Source organism: Empidonax traillii, unplaced genomic scaffold (assembly GCF_003031625.1).
Source record: "Empidonax traillii isolate 1590-97213 ecotype Southwest subspecies unplaced genomic scaffold, ASM303162v1 scaffold217:size1918799, whole genome shotgun sequence".
Taxonomy (NCBI): domain Eukaryota; kingdom Metazoa; phylum Chordata; class Aves; order Passeriformes; family Tyrannidae; genus Empidonax; species Empidonax traillii.
This window is the reverse complement of record NW_020955410.1, coordinates 420,150-439,518: the sequence shown is the minus strand read 5'-3', so window position 1 is coordinate 439,518 and position 19,369 is coordinate 420,150. Positions and strand designations below refer to the sequence as shown.

At 39.8% G+C, this 19,369-nt stretch overlaps 1 protein-coding gene across 1 annotated transcript in view; it reads left to right on the top strand.

Annotated features, from left to right (window-relative positions):
• Positions 1-292: 292 nt before the first annotated feature.
• Positions 293-19,369, top strand: part of SPAG6 (sperm associated antigen 6) — a 34,870-nt gene continuing 15,793 nt past the window's right edge. The window contains exons 1-4 of the mRNA XM_027887617.1: positions 293-389; positions 502-597; positions 11,308-11,474; positions 15,016-15,199. Of these exons, the coding sequence (XP_027743418.1) occupies positions 365-389; positions 502-597; positions 11,308-11,474; positions 15,016-15,199 (472 nt within the window). The 5' untranslated portion in view covers positions 293-364. The remainder of the gene's footprint in view (positions 390-501; positions 598-11,307; positions 11,475-15,015; positions 15,200-19,369) is intronic.

Genomic DNA, 19,369 nt, shown 5'->3' with positions numbered 1-19,369 from the left:
AGTGGCGGTCCCCTCTCCGAGGGGCTGTCGGTCCGCACGGACCCGCGCACCTCCGTAGATGCCGATGCCCGCACCTGCACCGGCACCTGAGCCTGTGACTAGCGTGTGCGAGCCGCCCCCAGCCGGGCACAGCGCGGGGCCCCGCACCCACCCCATCTCCTCCCGTCCCGCCGCGCCCAGGCCCGGCCGGGGCACCGCGCGGCGTCCGCGGGGCGGGGCGGGAGCGGCAGCGGGAGCGGCGGGAGGGCGCGGTGGCGTCACGGGCGAGGCCCCGCCCCCCGCGGCCCCGCTTCCGCCCGGTTGCCGGGGAGACGCGTCCCAGGCGCGGAAATCCCCGCGGGCGCGGAGCCCGCCCGGCGCCGCCATGAGCCAGCGCCAGGTCCTACAAGGTAGGCCGGGGCCGCGGGGCCGGGGCCAGGATCGGGGCTGCGGGGCCGGGGTCGGGGCCGGCGTGGCCCCCGCCCGCCCGCTGACCCGGCGCCCCGGCGCTGCCGCCCGCAGTGTTCGAGCAGTACCAGCGCGCCCGGACGCAGTTCGTGCAGGGGGTGGCCGACCTCGCCGCCCGCCCGCAGAGCATCGAGACCCTGCAGAGCGCAGGTACGCGGGGGCCGGCGGGGCCGGGCGGGGCGGCCGCGGGGGTTTGCGAGGTCCCGCGGGGCCACCGGGCCCTTTCCCTGGTCTTATTTTCTTTCTCCCCTTCCTCCCCCGTTGGCCACTCAGTTACCGGGGATTTATTTTCCAGAATTTATTTTTGCCGAGTCGCCCGCGGCGCGGGAGAAGTTGACTGCGCTGGTCAGCGACGGACGGGTGTCCCGCGGGTCTTTGCGGAGTGGGGTGACTCCGGCTGTGACCTCATGTTTACTTCAAGGAAAATTTCTCGCTATAACCCGTTTCTTCATTTACTTCCTCTAGCTTCCACTGTAGCTTTAAGTACAGAAATTGGACTTCCCGATGAAACCAGTGCTGAGTTGCCAAGGAAGTCTTACTTTTGAATAAACTATTTTTATATTGGCTTTAAAAGTTGTTACTAAATTCTTCGATGCTTTCTGTCAGCAGATTTGTTCAGTTTGGGAGGGATTTGCTTTTGTTACATTCTTGTCGTGAGATTTCGTGAAACAAATCGAACTTTTAAAAAGAGGAGCTGCAGGAGCACTTCTACCAGCTGTTGTGCTGCTGGCATCTGGCAGACTGGGCCACTCTGCTCGGCCAGAGTTCCTGAGCTTAAAAGAGGAAAAAGAAGTGCTTGGTAATCGATTACCTGAATGACAGTTTGAAAATGTGGTGTAGATCAATTGTGGGTTTGCCATGTGGTATTAATGAATTGATTATGTTTTGGTTTATCTAGATTTTGTTTTTAATACTTGTTTCCCAGGTCTCGTAAAGCTGCCAGTCTTTTCTCAAATACAGTGGTATCAAAAAAGCAAACAAAAAATGAAAGCCACTGGTGTAAATATTTACAACTTTCTGTTATTGTATTTGCAACTTTATTAAAATTGTTTTATTGAGTATCTGTCATTTCCATTCTAATGAAACATTTGTTTTGATTATGGGAGTGGCACGTTGACACGAAGCCTTTTGTATTACCTTGCTGTGGCTCTTGATTATTTTTTTGGTTTTGTCTTGTTTTTAATCTTCCAGTGAGTTAATGCCACTGCTGTAGTTTACACTAGTGATCCCTGTTTACCAAAGGGACATCTTGGCTATAGGAATAATTTGTGTCTTCTTTATATGAAGAGGTCCCTCTGTGTCCCTTTACAGTTCTGGTTTTAGCAGCTCACAGAGAGAGATCCCATTTAGGCAGGCTTCTTGCAGCTCAGCATATTAAAAAATGCAGAAAGTTTCTATTTAAAGAAAGCAATCAAAGTGCCAGGCTAACTTTCGTTATGCATTGCATTTCTTCTTAAAATAATTATTTGATGTAATCTGGTTGATAACTAGCTCAGAACTGATTTCTTACTTGTGCAAAACAAATAATCAGTTCAGAGGCCCGAAACTTCCTTTTGCACATAGCTGGTGCTGGTCTGAAGGTTAATTTTACAGGGATCAGGCTCTGTGTAGTAATGTGGAAATGTACATTGGTGTAGGTTATCCTTCTTGGCTCTTTTCTCTGAGCTGCTTTTCCACAGGCTTTAGTTTTTCAGGTGATGGAAAAGAGGGGAATGTCTGCAAATACGGTGTTTCCTATTACAATTTGTTTGAATGGCCCATAAATATTTTGTCATCTTTCTCACCTGTGCCTTTAAATAACATAGTTGGTTATATAACTGAAATGATAGCTGTTCATTTTCACCTTTTCTGGATGTTCTAGATACAGGTTTTAAAACCTCCTCCTAAGTCAAATGTGATTAAGTATTTTTTTTAAACCCTCCCACTAAATAAAATTTGGTCCTTTTATTAAAACCTTTATATTTTGAGACATAGCTCTCTAGCACATCACTGATGTATCTTTTATGGTCTTGAGCACTGAAGCAATGATTTAAGAAAGATATCTGTCTATACGTGAATCTCTGTAAAAATCCATGCATAAAGTGATTGAGGGGCTTGTTTCTTATTCTGGTGAATAGGAATTCGAGCCATCCCTTATGCAGATCACTGTTTTAAGAAGATGAGGAAAGTCTTTGTCTGCTGTAATTTTATATTAGTTATAGGAGTCAGGGGCACCTTGCAGGGTTCTTTTGTTGCATCTCAAAAGTTGTCAGGGCTTAGTATTTTACTGGCTGGCACAGAAGGCAAGATTACAGTGACTTGAATTGGAACAAAATTGAGCCCTTAAGAATTCAGACTGGCAGCAGTGAAAGATCAGTGCTCAAGGAATAAAGCATCTGATCCCATTTTAGAAGTCCTCCTTATAAATACTTAAAATCTTATAAGGAAAATAAATACTAGTTTGAGACCTTACTCTTTACAGAGGTGTTTCTGGACACCATATTAACATCAGGAAAGATGGAAGTGTATTGAAAAGGTAGTTGAAAAGGAAATTCTCTACTATACTATAAGCCCTGCATCTGTGGTATTAGACCAGGTACAAGCAGTGGTATTATTGCAAATTTGGAGACTGCAGCCTGGAGGGGAGCAAGCAGCTGGGATCAGAGGCAGGAGTACCTTATGCTGGCTTGGCTACTGAGAAACCTTAAGGTACCATTCTTGTATGACCTGTAAGGAAAACTGCTGGGAAGCTGGAATGAAGGTGAGAGAGGGCCAAGAGGAAATGCACCTTTTCTCAGGGCGTCTCTCTTCTGAGACTTCTGTAGCTCATCAAGTTCTGGACCTGTTTTTCTCACTGAACAGAACTCCTCAAAGTTGTTGTAACCAGGGAACTGGAATCTGTCCCTGGACTTTGACACATTTACATGGCGCTGGCTCTGTCCTGGTCAGGAGTGTCCTAGGGGGCAAGTGCCTGGGAGCTTAACAGCTTTCTGGTGGTAGGGGTGTGCAAGGAATGATCAGAGAAATTCCTTTGTCTCAGAACTCATTTCTTTGTGTTTTCCAACTCTCTGGCTTTGATAAAGTTGTTTCTTATTATTAAATCCTACTATGAATAGTAATTACAGGGTTTGTCATTTGAACATTTTATTAGTGGATGCTTTGAAAAAAAAATCTCCTCCAAACTAAAAACTTTTCCATTTAGTAAATATACATGTGAAACAATGACAATCTTGTTTCTGGAGGCGTGGTGACTAATGGGAGAAGCTACTTTGATAGTAGCAGTTTTAAACATGCTCTTTAAAAATAAATCTATTCGTTTGGCAGCTACTGCTCATGAAGTTTGGTACTAGAATGCATTATTCAGCTCCACACCCCTTCATCCTTCCAAAATTTAAAATCCTAGAAACAGACCATTTTCAATTATAGTGGCAGAACCTGGGAGAACTTGAGTTCTCTTTCTTGCACTGAGATTTAGGCAGCTGTCTGTCTTTTAATAGATGTAGTAGAAACCCTGAGGTGGTACTAATATATTTCTAAGAGTGGTAATCACTGAGGGTCTAATACTTTTTTGCTGTGTGAAATGCAGTGAAATCCATTGAAATAGAATTTTGTTTTAATTTTTTTATTTTAGAGGCATTTACAATTCATATTTAATACTTATATCAGCGTATGACTTGACTAACATCTGGGTATTCATTTTTGCATTATCTGACAGTATTGTTTTTTATTTATTTATTTTGCATTAGAACATATGGTGATGAGTGTTGCTTTTGATATGTAAGTTATTTAAGGCCATCATGGTGATTAAGAAACAGTTTAGTCTTGGAATTTAGCCTTTGACTTTAAAGATATTACAAGATCAACTCTTTAACCCCTTTCTTGGGGCTAATCACATTCTTAAGCATAATGGCTGTGGAACTCATAGGGAAAACTGAGTATGGAACGTGGGAAAAACACTGAAGCTGTGTGGTACAGCAGCCTGTGTGCTGGGGCCCTACACACCTGGGTTCCCTTCTCTTTGCTGCTGCGGTGTTTTTATCATCTAGGACAGATAACTTCAACCGCTGTTCCTCTGCCTTACCTACATGCTGAGCAGTCTGCAGAGTTCCAAGAAAGTTCCAAAATACCAGTGTAAAGGAAGATCCTTTCCCAGTGAGTCTCTTCCAACAGTCCTCCCACTCCATCAGCCCACGACCCTGAGCCCAGGTCTCCTCTCCATTATGCCTGATATCAAGCTGCTTTTGAGGTCTTATAGTCCAGGACTGAGCCCTCTCCTCCCCTTTTACCTCTAGGCATTTTCTCCTGTATCTGTTCCTCACAATTCATGTTGGCAAGAGGCTTGGGGGCAGGGCTCATCTGAGTCGGACTGGGGCTCCACCACAAACCCTTGGGGCATGGCAGATTTTCCCCTACTTTATGGTCTGTTTTTATGTAAGTAAAGGGTGATTGTCATCAGTGTTAGGTTTCTCTCACCTTCAGAGCTAACTGGTGACAGGTTTTAAGAGCTATATTTCCACATCTTTGGAGTGGTTTTAGGAGCCTTTATTATTGAGGAAAGGCTGTTCAAATCTATTTCTCTCCTCCAACTGAGTCTTTCTGCCCATCAACTTTTCTTTCTATTGTACATATCTTAAGTGTACCATTTTTGAATGTGATAGTTGAACACTTGGCCCTGTAATTAAGATCAGACTCTGGGAAGCAATTTTAGGATATAGTTCCACATTTTGCATAATGTTAAAGAATGTGCTTTGATAGCATAGTGCTTTATAGAAAACTTACTGGAAGCATTTGGGCCTTGAAAGTGGATATGCATGTACAGACTCCAGTGCCCCCATGTAGCCAGTTTCAACACTGGGGTTTGTGTTCTCTCTTGAGAAGGATGCTTTTTTTTTGCGCTATTTTATTTTATTTTATTTTATTTTATTTTATTTTATTTTATTTTATTTTATTTTATTTTATTTTTTATTTTATTTTTTATTTTGAGGTAAAAGTTTTGCTGAGCATTTGTGGCAGGAGAAGTGGGAGAGAAGTATGCCATGTGGCATGAAAGGCAGAAGGTTGTTTTGGGAGTTGTAGCAGATCAAGTGTGGAGAGTGGCTTTCCCCAAGGCTTGATGACATGGTGGTACCTGGTGAAGAGAGGAAGGAGGCTGCATATTAAGGAAAGTAGGAGAGATGAAAGGAGAAAGTAAATGCAGCTGAAGCTGGAGGACTTGACTTTTCCTGTAACTCAATCAAATGGAAGCTCAACTGCTCCAGGATTCTTCCTCTCCTTAGCCTCCTGACCTGTTTGGAGATTTGCAAGTAAAATACCAAAACCAGAATTTGTTAGAAACTTCAGTCTCATCTTAACAAGTGGCCATTAAGAAGAGAGAGCTCCTTGTGACCACCTTGGTTTTGGTGTGTCTGTGTAGGATTGTGTGGTAGCCACTAATAGCCCCTTGAGAGGTTTTTCAGAAATTCATCCTCTTGGAACAGGATTAGTTATGCTCCATTAATGCAGAAACAGGGTCTGGCATCTAAGGAAGAGAAACTTACTGCTCCTCAATCCTTCAGAAATCTCCAGTCATACTGTCAAACTGAATCTGCATTATGTCCCACACCATCTGGTAATTGCTGTACGAATTACTTGATTACCCAGAGTCTGTGTTACCAAACTGTATTCATGTTCCCTTTGATCTTTGAAGGATTGTAGTTGTGCTGTGCATGGAACTGTCGCAGTGAGGAGTCCTTTCTCATGGCGAGTCACACTTGAGGAGTCTGTACTTGAGACATGCATACTGTGTTGTCTCTGGAAGAGGCTGTGTCAAGATGAGTGAGTGTGAAAATTCTCTCTCACTACTCTTCTGAGAAATTTGTTTTAAGGAGGAGACTTTAAACTCACTGCTATGCTGCTTCTAACAAAGGGCAGTTGAAGATAGGGAGTTGGGATGAGGCAGAAATAAATTTCCATTGTATTTCCTTGTTAATTCAGCTGAATTTGACATGAGGAGCTCTGGAAAATGAAGCTCATATGATAAATGTGTGAGTGCCAGTGTTAGCTCAGTAAATGTTCTTAATGTGAGAGGTAGCACGCTAAAATGAGATGTTATCTTTGATCCAAAGAAGGACAGAATCTTCAAGATAAGAGGGAGTCCAGAAACAGCAGTAGTGTAAAATGACTTTATCCCACATTTTAAAACAGAAATAAACTTTCCTTTAAGGAAGGAGAATAGGGTAGGAGCGGTCATCTTCAGGTGCAGAAATGGAAAGAATTTCCACTGTAGTGATGTTTCTCTGATTTGTGATTAGTCAAGTTTGATAAGGATTTGATGGGGATGGGAGGAGGGTAGAAGTATTCTGCATAGATTCCAGATGGTTTTCCCCAAGAAATCAAGATGACTAAGCAAAGATTGCTATCTCCAGAATAGCGACTATTTGTTTGGCTACAGAAACTTGGAAAAAAAAAAAAAAGAAAAAAATTTGGAACCTACTGCTGCTCTGAGTGATTTTTTTTCCCAGATAAGCAGCAGCCAGCACTTACTTGCTAAAAGAAAGTACATCAGGCCTGTATAACATCTCCACTTGAGAAGTGTGTGTGATTCAGCTTCTAAAGTGTGTCATTATTTAAAACAAATCTGAGTGGGAAACTGAGGATAGAAAGGGGAATCATTCCTTGCCCAAGGTCAGTCAAGGTTCTGTGATGCAAGAGAGAATATTTGGCAGTAATTCTTTGTTACTCAGTTTCTGAGTGCTAGTGGGAACTCTTCCAAAACAAATCTAGTGCAATGGTCTAAATGCCTTATTTTGTAGTTTACTTTGTGTGTGGTTGCCTTTGAATTAGAGTTAATGAATTTCCTACTTCTGTCACAACAGACTTATTTGGAAGAAGACCTAAGAGTTCTAAAGTTTCAGCAGCAAGACATTGTTACTCCCTGATCTGTACGGCCTTGTTCACTTGAGTGAATGGTAAAGTAAAAGGAAGTTGTTGGAAGGTTCTTGCCTATTTTTCCACTCTAAGATAATGTTAGATACATTTGAATTTAATTAAAAATGCTGATAGGATTCCTGGCTTGGACCTCTTTGGAGAAGAGGGGTAAACTTAGCTGTAGTCAGGATAGCTGAAAGGAAGAGATCAAATTGAGGAGCTCGCCAAACACAGATGACTCTGGGAGAAAGAGTTGAGCAGGGGACAGTGCCAGAAAGCTTCATCCTGTTTCAGGCACATCTGCCCTTCTCAGCACTATCTTCAAAAGTCAGAAGAGAAGGTGGATATCTTGGCTTTCCTATAGGTGTTTTAGTGGAGACTATAGAATCTGTGTAGCTGTTTCCATGCTGTCAGAATTAATTATTTTTTTTAAAAAGTGCTGTAAAGAAAGAAATACTATGTTTTCTGAAGATGTAAAAATCATGACTGTGGTGAAAACTGCTCACATCTTTGGTCTTACAGAGTAGTTGGAGATGATGGATAGCATTTCAACACAAAGAAAGAAAGTGGTCTTAAGAGAAGGTGGAAAGTAAAGGTAAAAGTTTTTAATTATGTCAAAGTGCAGGCATAATCTAGGCCTATGCACTTCTCTCAATTCTTAGTTAATTTGGTGTCAGTATAAGGCTTGTACAGCAACAGGAATTGATTTTTCTTTGTCTTGTTCCTTGAAAATTCTCTCTATGATAATTATTTGTCCACTGTCTCTTTTCACATTCAGACATCACTTTAAGAAAATATAGTCTCCTTGAGGATCAGCACAATTGCTGTTATTTCTAAACCTGTTTTTTTTCTAACCCTGTTGTAGCATCTTGTGCTCTTTCTTCAAACAGTAACTCCCATTTTACATTTCATCTTTTTCCTCACTTTAAGCTGTACCAATTAAAATAATTCACAGTAGAACATTTTGTGCTGATGCTTAAATGTTATTACCCAACTTTACAAAGTTTATACTGCCATGAAATGAATGGTATTGGTCATGGGGAGGCATGCTGCATGGAAATATTTTCAGATTCAAGGCTTTTTACCCTGTTCTAAAAAGTGAAATCTGTATCAGCTAATCTTGAAAATACAAATTATATAAATCTCATATTTGGGACAACTCAAAGTGTATGTATGTGTGACTTTCTTGTATGTGGTTTTACATTTTGCAGTGTGTAGCTATGTCACAAAGACCAGAAATGCGTCATGTGGTCCGGACCTAGCTCCTGGGTAAAGTGATTCTAATCTGTTTAAATTTCAGTGAATTTCGAGACCATCACCAGAACTGACGTTACCAGTTGGACATATCCTAGTTCAATGTCCCAGCCATCAGGTCTTGGCTTTTTTAGGGTCAGGACACTGCACTGTGAAGTGTTCCTTTCCCTCTCCCTCAATCACTTCTAACAGTCTCTTTTGTATCAATAAAACTAATTTTTTTTCTTTTTAAAATTTATGACATAATCTTATTTCATATTATCATCTCAAGTAAAATGTAATATGTGTACACTAAATGCAAGTGAACTACTTCTAACTGTTCCTGCTTCACTGAAATACCTTCAGTGTAGACAGAGTCAGAACAGCATGAGGTCCACTTAGGAATTTCAGCAGCAGTTTGACCATGCAACTGATGTTAGAGGGAAGGACAAGAAATGCCCTCCCACAGAGGGTGCAGATGACTTACGAGAAGATAACAGATGATATATAGTATTGGTCCCAACTCATTTGCTTTTACTTTTAATTTGTCATATAAATTACTTAGTGCATTTTTTTATATGAAGCATAACTTGCTAATGAGACCAAACCTGCTATTTGGGAGTTTGTGAGAAAATGTCAATATGATGACCGCATTTCTAAGTAGTGACTTCTGCAAAGTGCTAAATGAATTCACGTTGATCTTACAATACTGGAGGATCTATCTTTTGTCAGCTGTACACAGGAGGCCTCTTTCAGCTCCCAGTGGCTTTGACAGAAGTGTGAGCAGGCACCAGCACATTGCAGACCTGTTCCATAGGTCCTACACGTCCATGTTCAATTAATGCATATTACAGAGCCATTTTTGGTGCTTCTGTAGTGCTGTTAGAAACCACAATTTCATTTTACTTTTCTCTTTTCTCCTTTTACTGTGTACCCCCCTGAGACCTGTTTTATTCTGACTCGTGAACATGCTGGGAGGCTGTACCTCTCATGACAGTGCAGCTTTTGTCTGGAGTATTGACCTTCCCACAAATTCATTAGTGGGCAGCGTGGCCTCCATGGTTAGTTTTTCTGCCTCTGCACTCCCAGCTCCTTCAGAGCCATGTATAGATTATTAGGTTATTTTCTTCTTTCTTGGAGCAATTGGTTTTGATGTAAAATAAAGGTGAGAATTATATTGCTGCTCAACTTACTTTTTTTTTTTTTTTCTTTTCTTTTCAGTGTCGTTGTATAAGGAAGTATGCTATGGATGTAATTGTTGTAGCCTCCATTCCTTTGGACTATTCCCTGCTCTGAGGTCCTCAGCTTTTCTTTGTCATGGTGTGCCTGTTGAACGCCTGGGCGTTACTTTCCATTAGGCCGTGATTCCCTGTTGTGGGACTGTCGCACCAAAAGACCTTTGCTCACTGCTAATAACCGCAGGAGTCCTTGGGGAAGGAAGTCTTGCTTTCTTCCCCAGTCGCTCAACTAAATCTTTCCTTTCGTTACCAAAACTATGTTGTGGAAAGGACTGAGAGAGCTGATGTGAAGATAATCTGTGTAGCTCTGAGAGTTCAGTATTCAGTTGTAGCATATCTGCATTTTCGGAGAGCTCTGCTTTCTGGCTGAGGTATAAAGCTCTAAAGTGTTAATTCATGCAGCTGGCTGGTAGAGGGAAAGCACATTTCAAGAATCACAATACAAGTGATTTTTCCCTTCCCAGACCTTACAAATCACATTTTTTATGTAACCAAGTGGATCTCATTTCTATCCTTATTGAAGAGTCTTAGTTTAACTGTAGAAGGAGCTTTCAGATACAGATTGGTCATCCTGGATCATCCTTGTTGCCTTTAACTGTACATTTTTCAGTTCCACTCTACTGGATGGTATTAAATGTAGGATAGTGATGGTCTCTGCTTTGGCCTCTACCCCTTTCCAAATAGTCCTGAACACCCTGTGTACTTCTGTGGGTAAAGTTTCTTCTCTGCTACTGAGCAAGAGCTGCTATCTCCACAGAACTGTCTGTTCTTACAGTGAGATTTTTCTTCTGGTTGATAGTAATCTGTTCGGGGTCCATCATTGCATATAAAAGGTTGGGGTTGGGTATCCTGTTTGAGTTCCATGTCACTTGCCATTTTGTTATCCAGTCATTCAGTTTCTGGTTACTTATAGTTCCCCTTGCTGGTACTTTCATATTCTTTATGCTTAACTGATACACTGTGAAGGCAGAAGTGGAAACACGTCATAAATAATAACATGATAAGAAAATCTTCAACTCTTCTATCTGGAGTGTAATTTAATGTGGGTTTTGGTCTCCAAATCAAGTCATTGCTTATAACAGATGAAATGTAATTTGGTGTAATTCAGTGTAGAGGTTCTGCTGGCATGATAAATGAGTGACAAGACAATGTCTTCTCACCAGGGCCTCTGGATGGAGTTTTCCATGAATATGTAAACACATGCATTTTATATATGTTTGAATATACCTTATTTTCTCATGTAAACTTTAAGACATGTATTTTACAGATATTTGAATACAGTTTATTTCTACATGTGACTTTTTTATATTTCAGAATTGTTTTGTACCTATGAAAAACAGTCAGAAACAGCAGTGCTATCCAAGTGCCAACTTCATTTCAGCAGAACACCTGGATTTCCTACATATTCTTATTACCTGGAAGAGTAGGTTTTTATGAATAAAGGCAAATGTTTAGAAATATGTCTGCTTACCAAATGGGATTTTCTCTTCCTGCTGTACCTCAGGTGTAGTGTCTTTGCTGAGACCTCTTTTGCTGGATGTTGTCCCAAGTGTTCGACAGACTGCTGCCTTGGGTCTCGGGAGACTTGCTGATTATAATGTGGACTTGGCAGAGGCAATTGTGAAGGCAGGCATTCTTCCACAGCTCGTGTGTTCATTGCCTGAGGAGAATGTAAGGCATGATTGTTTTCTTAAGTAATATTTTTTTTTTTTACTACTGCACAGGGAAGGGGAAATCTTTCTGTATCAGCATCTGTTGTTATTCTAATATGACATTAAATGCACTGAAGTCAGAGCAGCATGTGTGTGTTTGAACTTCTGCAAGATCACTGTGTGCTTAAGTTTGACTTCCAATAAGCTTGACTTTAAAATATCATATTACTGTTTAACGCACTATAGGAAATACATTCATTGCACTGAAATGTTTTTAAAATGTTGGATGTTGCTTTGTGAAAGCTCCTTCTTTAAAACTGAGACTATTTGAAAGCTGGGGTGATAAGTGACTAGGATTTGTCAGTAATACCAGACAATTGTAAAATACATATAAACCCCCCAACTTCTGTAATGAAATATTTAATATCTCCAAACACAGGCTTTTGGAAATCTGTAGCATGAGAAACATCAAACCACCGGCATAGGAAAAATATATATATATATTCAGTATATGTATAATATATATATATATACTGAAAGGTTTTCGTTTTCATATTTGTCAAAACCAAACAAAGTATAGACTATAGTCACAATTGCAATGCAAATACATCTGGTGGTCTCTTTTACTCCCTTTTACACATTTTTCTTCAAGCTCCATGTCTCCTCCAGCTTTGATTTTCCAGTGATGCTAACCTAGATTAACTGAAATACTTCCTAGTAAGGTTCCTAAAAACTGGAGAGAGACAGCCGAGAGTTAAGTGGACTGATATCATGGCCATACTAAGGTTGCACTTTTGATTTAGAAGAAGTAGGTTTTCAATGGAAATACAATTTGGGAAACTATATATTTTAATTTTCAGTCTTTTGAGGGAAACATAGATGTAAGTACTCATTGCATATTTTTTGTGCAAATAGAATCATTAATCATGGGGAAAAAAAAGCTAAAGAAAAACTTTGATGGCAAGATACTGGTGTAGCATGGAAAGAAAGTTAAGGTTTTAATTAGACAAGTTTATAAGCATTTTGGTTATTTTATTTCTATTTTTAAGGGAAGAAGTGGAACACAACTACCCTCTGTGTTGGTTTGGAAACTGTCCCCTGCTACAACTCAAACCTCTCACTAAATTAGCTGGAGTACCCTGATTTATCTCTTCCATGTTACTGCCCATGCTGTCATTACACTCAGATAGCTGTAATTTAGAATTACTTGGGGCAGCAGCAAGACTAGTTTGAGGTCATGGAAAGCCTAATATGCCTTGGTGACTGAGAGCAAGTGAAACTCATTATCCAGTTCATGCAGAGTTTAGTAATGCATACAGTTTGCCACTTCTCTTAGGCAAAAAACCCACATTTCCATTCCACTCACTGGTAATGCATCAACGTCTTATATTTAAGGATGAGATTCTTTGAGTACACAATGAATACTATTTCCACTGATTTATGGAGAACAGTTACAGGGTCACATCCCAGATCAGTGTTTTATCAATTAAACAGAGCAAAGTCCCGTTTTACAGTGTGTTTTGACTGTTGCCTGTGAATATGATTTGTTTGTAAATAATGTGTTTTGAATAATAAAAACAAATAAGTGTTTTTCTTTGCCAGGAGCATAATTACTTAACAGAAATAGCATACCCATATTTGCACAGACATAGACTGATATAAAAAACTATAGCTCCACTGAGTTCATCAAAATTTAGGGTAACTTAAATTATCTGAGAATTTGACCATTTGTCTGTTCTGTTTCCCTTAACTTCTGTTCCCCCTAAATGAGGTTTAATGCTTTGCTTGTAAATTATATTTAATGTACCTGCTTGTAGGCCTTAACTTAGAAGACTGGATTTTTGGCATTAAAGAATTATATCAGTACTGGTAAACTAAAGAAGGTAAGGGCATGTGTTTGAGCACTGGAAGATGACTGTGCTTGTTAATCATTACCATGCTCTCTGATGTGGTTTTAGCCAATGCCAGCCATCAGACTACTCAACAATGCCTGGACGTGGTTTAAAGGTAACACAAGGCAGGGATAGTTTTCCAGTAGCATAGATGAGGCCATTGTGCTTTGAGGAAGGAGGAGTTCAGGTGGATGAATGGGATATGCTGTGTCACCTTCCTTCAGGGCCAGGGAGTGGCCTGGGTCCACTTTGCTTCCTGTGGGGCCATTGCAGGTACTTCTTGGTTGCCGTACCTTAGTGCTTTAGATCAGACTTTTAAAGGTGTTGGGGCACTTTACAGGATGCACAAAAGCACTCACGTGGTTCTTTGTTTTTCTGGACTTGATCCAAAAGGGATGTGGGCTTTGCAATGTTTAAATTTTGGGTACCTTGAGAGTAGGAATCTAGCACTGTAAAGTGGCCAGGCTCCCTGTGCAGAGCAGGGGAGAATCAATCATTTTGGGATGAGATCAAAGCCGAGTGGTACATGGAAGAAGAGTCCTCTAGAGCTTTCCCATAGGATGATCTGTCAATGGCCAGGCTGGAGAGTGTACTCTGGGCACATGAACTTAGCAGTAGGTTACTTATGTCCCCTATGAGGGATGAGAACTGTCTCACAACACGGTTTTCTCTGGCTAGAGTACATTACCTGGGCTCTAGATTTTGAAAGTGTAAAGCAGTGGAAGAAACTTAATGTTCAGCTTCCATACCCCAGTGAGAGTTAAGAAACTGCAGGAGGAGACTGAAATGTCACTTTTTGGGGGAAGACTTTTCCTATGCTTTTAGAAGAAACTACAACTATTGCTGCAGTTTACATGGGAACCCTGTGATTGTGCAGTGTCATATATTATATGTCCATGCTCAAACATTTATTGGTCCAGCACTGAGGAAGATGGACAGAACAGAGACAAGACCTTAGACTTGCTTGCACTTATGACAGAGGTGCCCAAGTGCTTAGTCCTGTACAAAGTGAGCTGTTTCTGCACACATGCAGGAGTAAAATTGCAGGGTGCTTGGTCAAAATGTAGGGTCATTCAGGATTGGGTGTGGGAGGGATGGGTTTCAGGATCTTAGCTGTGGGTTTTGGGCAGTATTTAGGCATTTCATGATTCAGATCCTAAACCATTTTATTGGATCTAATGCTCTCAGTTTCCTGTTTGTAAATGTAAACAATGTTTTCTCATAGAGATGTTTTGAGGGTATCTGCATTAGAAATTGTAAAACCTTGCTAGTATCACAGATGGATAGAATGATTTTAGGAGCTTGCCCTGCATAACCTGTGTAATCTGGATAAATATGTTAAGAGCTATTGTTTTTGCAGCTCTTGTCGTTCACTACTCACTTGAACAAACAGACTTATCTATACTATTATCTTTTCCCCATATCCTCTTGGCCCTCTCATTTTTTCTGTTTGTTTATGCCCTTACTGTAGATTTTAGATTGTGAACTGTCTCAAAGAACTGTAGGTTTGTTGTTTGTGTGATGTCTACTGGTCCTGATTTGGATCAGTATGAGATATTGCTGCTGCTAAAAAAGTCTAATTTAGGCACGTCTGTACTATATTATGCTTTGAACTACTTAATGTTAGTGAAAGTTTGTTTGTTTTGTTTTTTTTTCTGATTTGTCTAGCGTTACTACAAGAAAACAGCTGCATTTGTGCTAAGAGCGATTGCTAAACATTCTCCACAGCTAGCTCAGGCAGTAGTTCAGTGTGGAGCACTGGAAGCACTGGTGATTTGCTTGGAAGACTTTGACCCAGGAGTCAAAGAAGGTGCATGTTGGGCATTTGATTATATTGCCCGACACAATCCAGGTAACAAGTTTCATATATTATCTTTCAACCTAATGTTAGGTGATAATTATAATAAATTGCATTATTTTGATAAATAGAATAAGATACTTTTTATTCTTTAATGTTATAAAATTCTAATGCTTGCAGCATTTGGGATAAAACCCTAATGTAACTGTACCATTCCAACAATGCTGTACGTTTTGTGGGAAACTGGCATACCTGACACCAGGAGTGCTTGGTTGTGAGAAGTGCTCTAAGAGGAGATGTGTTATTCCTCTTCATGAAGAGATTTCTGAATCTTTATGTATTGTGTGAGTGTTACTGCAGAACAAAGGTTCTTTTGCTTGACATTAGTTCTTACTTTATATACATAGTGGAATGGACAAGCCTAGAGAGAAGCAAGTTTCATTCAGCTTACAGCAGTGTTTGCAGGATAAATAGGCCAAATTCATTGCAGTGACTATATTATCATTAGCCAGTAGAGCACACTCCTCTCTGAGAGTCAGGAATAGATCCTGGGAATCCAATATTGAGCAGTTCACTGCTATCTTTCAGGCAGTTGTATAACTCACTGGCGGTGTCATGTTCCTATTTAAAACCTGATCCATGTGGTTGATAGTTCTTTTACCAGCTATTTATATAGGTCAAGTAAAAGTTTTAGAGCTATGAATCAAAAAACTGAGGGAAGAAACTTCTGTCTCGAAGGGGTGGGAGAGATGGCTAGGGTTCATATTGTTTAAAATTAAATTAATTCTAGGCTCATAACATTAACTCATGGTTTTGTATTTAGCTCTAAAATGTACACAGACTGTGAAAGTGATTTTATTTCTTTAATCAATACAGAATGTTGGACTGCAGAAGGCATGAGGGATTCCCCCTTCTCACTTACAGGGTTAATGTACTGGGACAGTCTCCAAAGCTGTTAGCACCTTTCTAACAGACTGCATTTTCTGGGGAACAAATTGATTCTTGGGGCACCTCTCTGGTAAAGATCTTTTTGTCTTTTGGTCACCAGGATTGAATCCCACCCTTGGTGGAAAATAATTGTTCTTTCCATCTGATATATATTTATTTAGATATCATTAAGTGTTCAGTTGTGTAAATGTGCATAGTGTGTCTGTGTCGGTGTTACTCTTAACATAAACATTTCTGCAGTTTTGTTATGTCAGTAAATCAATATTGACTCACTTCAATTGCCCTTCATGCTATTCACTGCATGAATGCTGATGGATCTTTAGGATGATCCAGTTCACTCTGTGACAGCATTGTTTGCAAAGACGGAGGTGATGTGGGGGTATCGAAGACAACAAATTCTTCGTACAAATTTTTATTCCATGGGTATGAATAATAATTTATTCACTGATGGTGAATGGGTGCATACCTTATGTCAATTTACGACAGCAATAAGAACCGCATTTTCAGAAATAAGGTTGAAAATGTGCTGCAAAGCTGCAAGCATGAGGACATAGACAGATCACTAGATGCAATCAGTAAAAAAGCCACCAAAAAACAACAAACGAAGCCCAAAAAACCCCCACCGAAATATCCCTGGAAAAATTGTTTTTCCTCTGCCCAGCTACAGCTAATTTAGGGGATTTACCTTCCTTTATAACACAGGAAGTCTGTAAAATAATTATTGAAAGTAGAGGTGTTATACTGAGAAAAGATCACTCTCTGCATGGTATGTTTCTTACACTCCTACAAGCATGCCTTTGCAACAGGATATTGTTGGAGATGGGATACAGAGATAAGTGAACTTGTTCTTATCAACATCTGGTGTTTACTGTTCAAGAAACTCTGGATTCGGCTCACATGCTTGTGTTTACAAAATTTGGCAGTTATAATTTTCTGTCATTGACTGTGGACATATAATGCAGCTTTAACTCTAAAGATAGAGCTGGGTATGAAATGGTTTTCCCCACCCACAAAAAGTTTTTCAGTTTCAAAAATTGTTTCAGTTCCAAAGTGGGATAATATTGAGACTTTTTTTCTCTCTCTTGAAAAAACTGGGGGGTAGGGAGATTTATTTGCCCCAGCAAGAAAAGTTCAGTAATTACAGCATATCTCTGGGGTGTATGTAGGAGACAGATTAAAGTCCTAATGTGTGTTATGTAGGATGTGAACCTCTGTCTTCCTGAGTGCAGTCAAAGGTTCCCTGCATTCAGTGATAACAGTTTGCAGTGGTCAGGGTCTCTCTGTTTTTAATCAGAAATTCCATCCATGATCTGGTAAATCTGCTGTTTAAGAACTGCATTGTATGTTCCATGAGAAGACTTCCATTTTCAGAAATCAAGGCTTTTTTTTTTTTTTTTTTTTTTTTTTTTTTTTTTTTTTTTTTTTTTTTTTTTTTTTTTTTTTTTTTTTTTTTTTTTTTTTTTTTTTTTTTTTTTTTTTTTTTTTTTTTTTTTTTTTTTTTTTTTTTTTTTTTTTTCCTGATGGAAACATTCTCTGCTTAGCAAGCTCTGAACTGACTTCATACAACAATCTCTTAGTTTCTGTGAACAGATGTCTCCCGAAGGCTTGTGAGATTTTAGGTCAAGACAAGTATCTCATGAGATTTCAAGACAATAGAAATCCTGCCAGGTCAGATTCCAAAATTTAGGAACTGCTCTTGCAGTTCTCTTCTTTCTTGAAGATTCCTTTGAGATTAATTTCAGATGCTGGTCGTACTCCAAAGTGTACAGATCAGTGTGCTGTAATTTGCCATTCATTATTTCTAATATTTGTGTTTAAAAAGAAGTGTAAAGTGTTTGAAATGCCAAAAATATCATCAAGTCCATGAAAAATATTTTGTAAAATTTACTTATACCGTAATCAGTTACTTCTAAAATGCAAAATTCTTTTGTTTAAAGTAAGCAAATAATTTGGCTTTCCATTTTCTTTGCTTACATTATAGGTGGCATTTATTAATTGTCTCATACTTGTTTCAGTATATTGTAAATTGGTAGGAAACCGAAAAAACTCCACTATTTATACTCAAGCATATTGCTGAGAGCAGAGTTTTGCTTATTTTCTGTCACACAGTGGTACACTTTGGATCACAGTATAGCTCAACTTGGAAGAGACCTCGGGACGTCTCTAGTCCAGCTTCCTGCTCTAAGCTGCGTCTGCTACAAGATTAGACCAGGTTGCTCAGCTCTGCAGTGATTTGAGCCCAACCTCCATCCTTCTCCTGATGAAAGGTTTTCCCACTGGTTCCAGTGGAATCTTTAGCACAGTGACCTGCATAAACCTGTGATTTTGAAGTGCAGCCTTTGGACTACTTGTGGGGATTAGGGTCTTCCTATGTGGCCATTACATGGTTACACAGTCCTCAGAAAAGTACAGTATTGGTGGTTGATTTGGTCACAACATGTTTCCTGTGGATACACCTGCTACCACAGCAGGGTCTGTTTGAGAACCCTGGTCTGAACTGAAACTTACATTTGGTCCCAAGCAAAGGTTTTGCTGCTGCTCCGCTATGTGAATGTGATATTGTTCAGGGCCAGTTTTTTGTTCTATGGGACTACCTGCACATTCACTTTCTCACCCTCCTCTTTTTTCCCTAATCTTTTTTGCTTTATCCATACTATTGTTGCCAACACATGAACATTAGTTAAAGTTAGTATATTTTTTTAACACCTTAAAACAATTTAGAATAATCCTATAAGATTTTGCATTGATTTCAGTGTGTATGTAGTTAGGATCTTCACTCCTCTTTGTTAGCTTTCCATTCCTCCTGATCACATAAAATCATGATGACACCTCAACTTACTTTGAATTAATTTCTTAGTCCCTGATGAGTACTTTTATATTGAGACAAATCAGTGCAACCCTAGTACAATTTCTAATTGAACTGGTGACATCTTAAACTAAAAAGACTTTTATCAGTCTTCTGCATCCATTTCAGTCTCGTATCTCCATTTGCTAAAATCTTCCTCATGTTGATCTGGGCAAAAGCAATTAATTTATGGTCAGTTTTGAGCCTTAATTGTCTTGTTTCTGAGCACATGTAGAATTATATTTCCTACTTTCACTCATGGAGGAAGTTGAACTTGATCATCATGTAGTTGGACAGGTTCCTTGGGCTGCAGCCCAAGGTGAAGCCTAGGGTTTTCAAAACCTGTGAATTAAATGAGGTTCATACATTAGTTTTTCTTTGCTGCCTTTTTCCTCTTCAGCTATCAGTCTTGTCTTTGCCCTTATAATGCA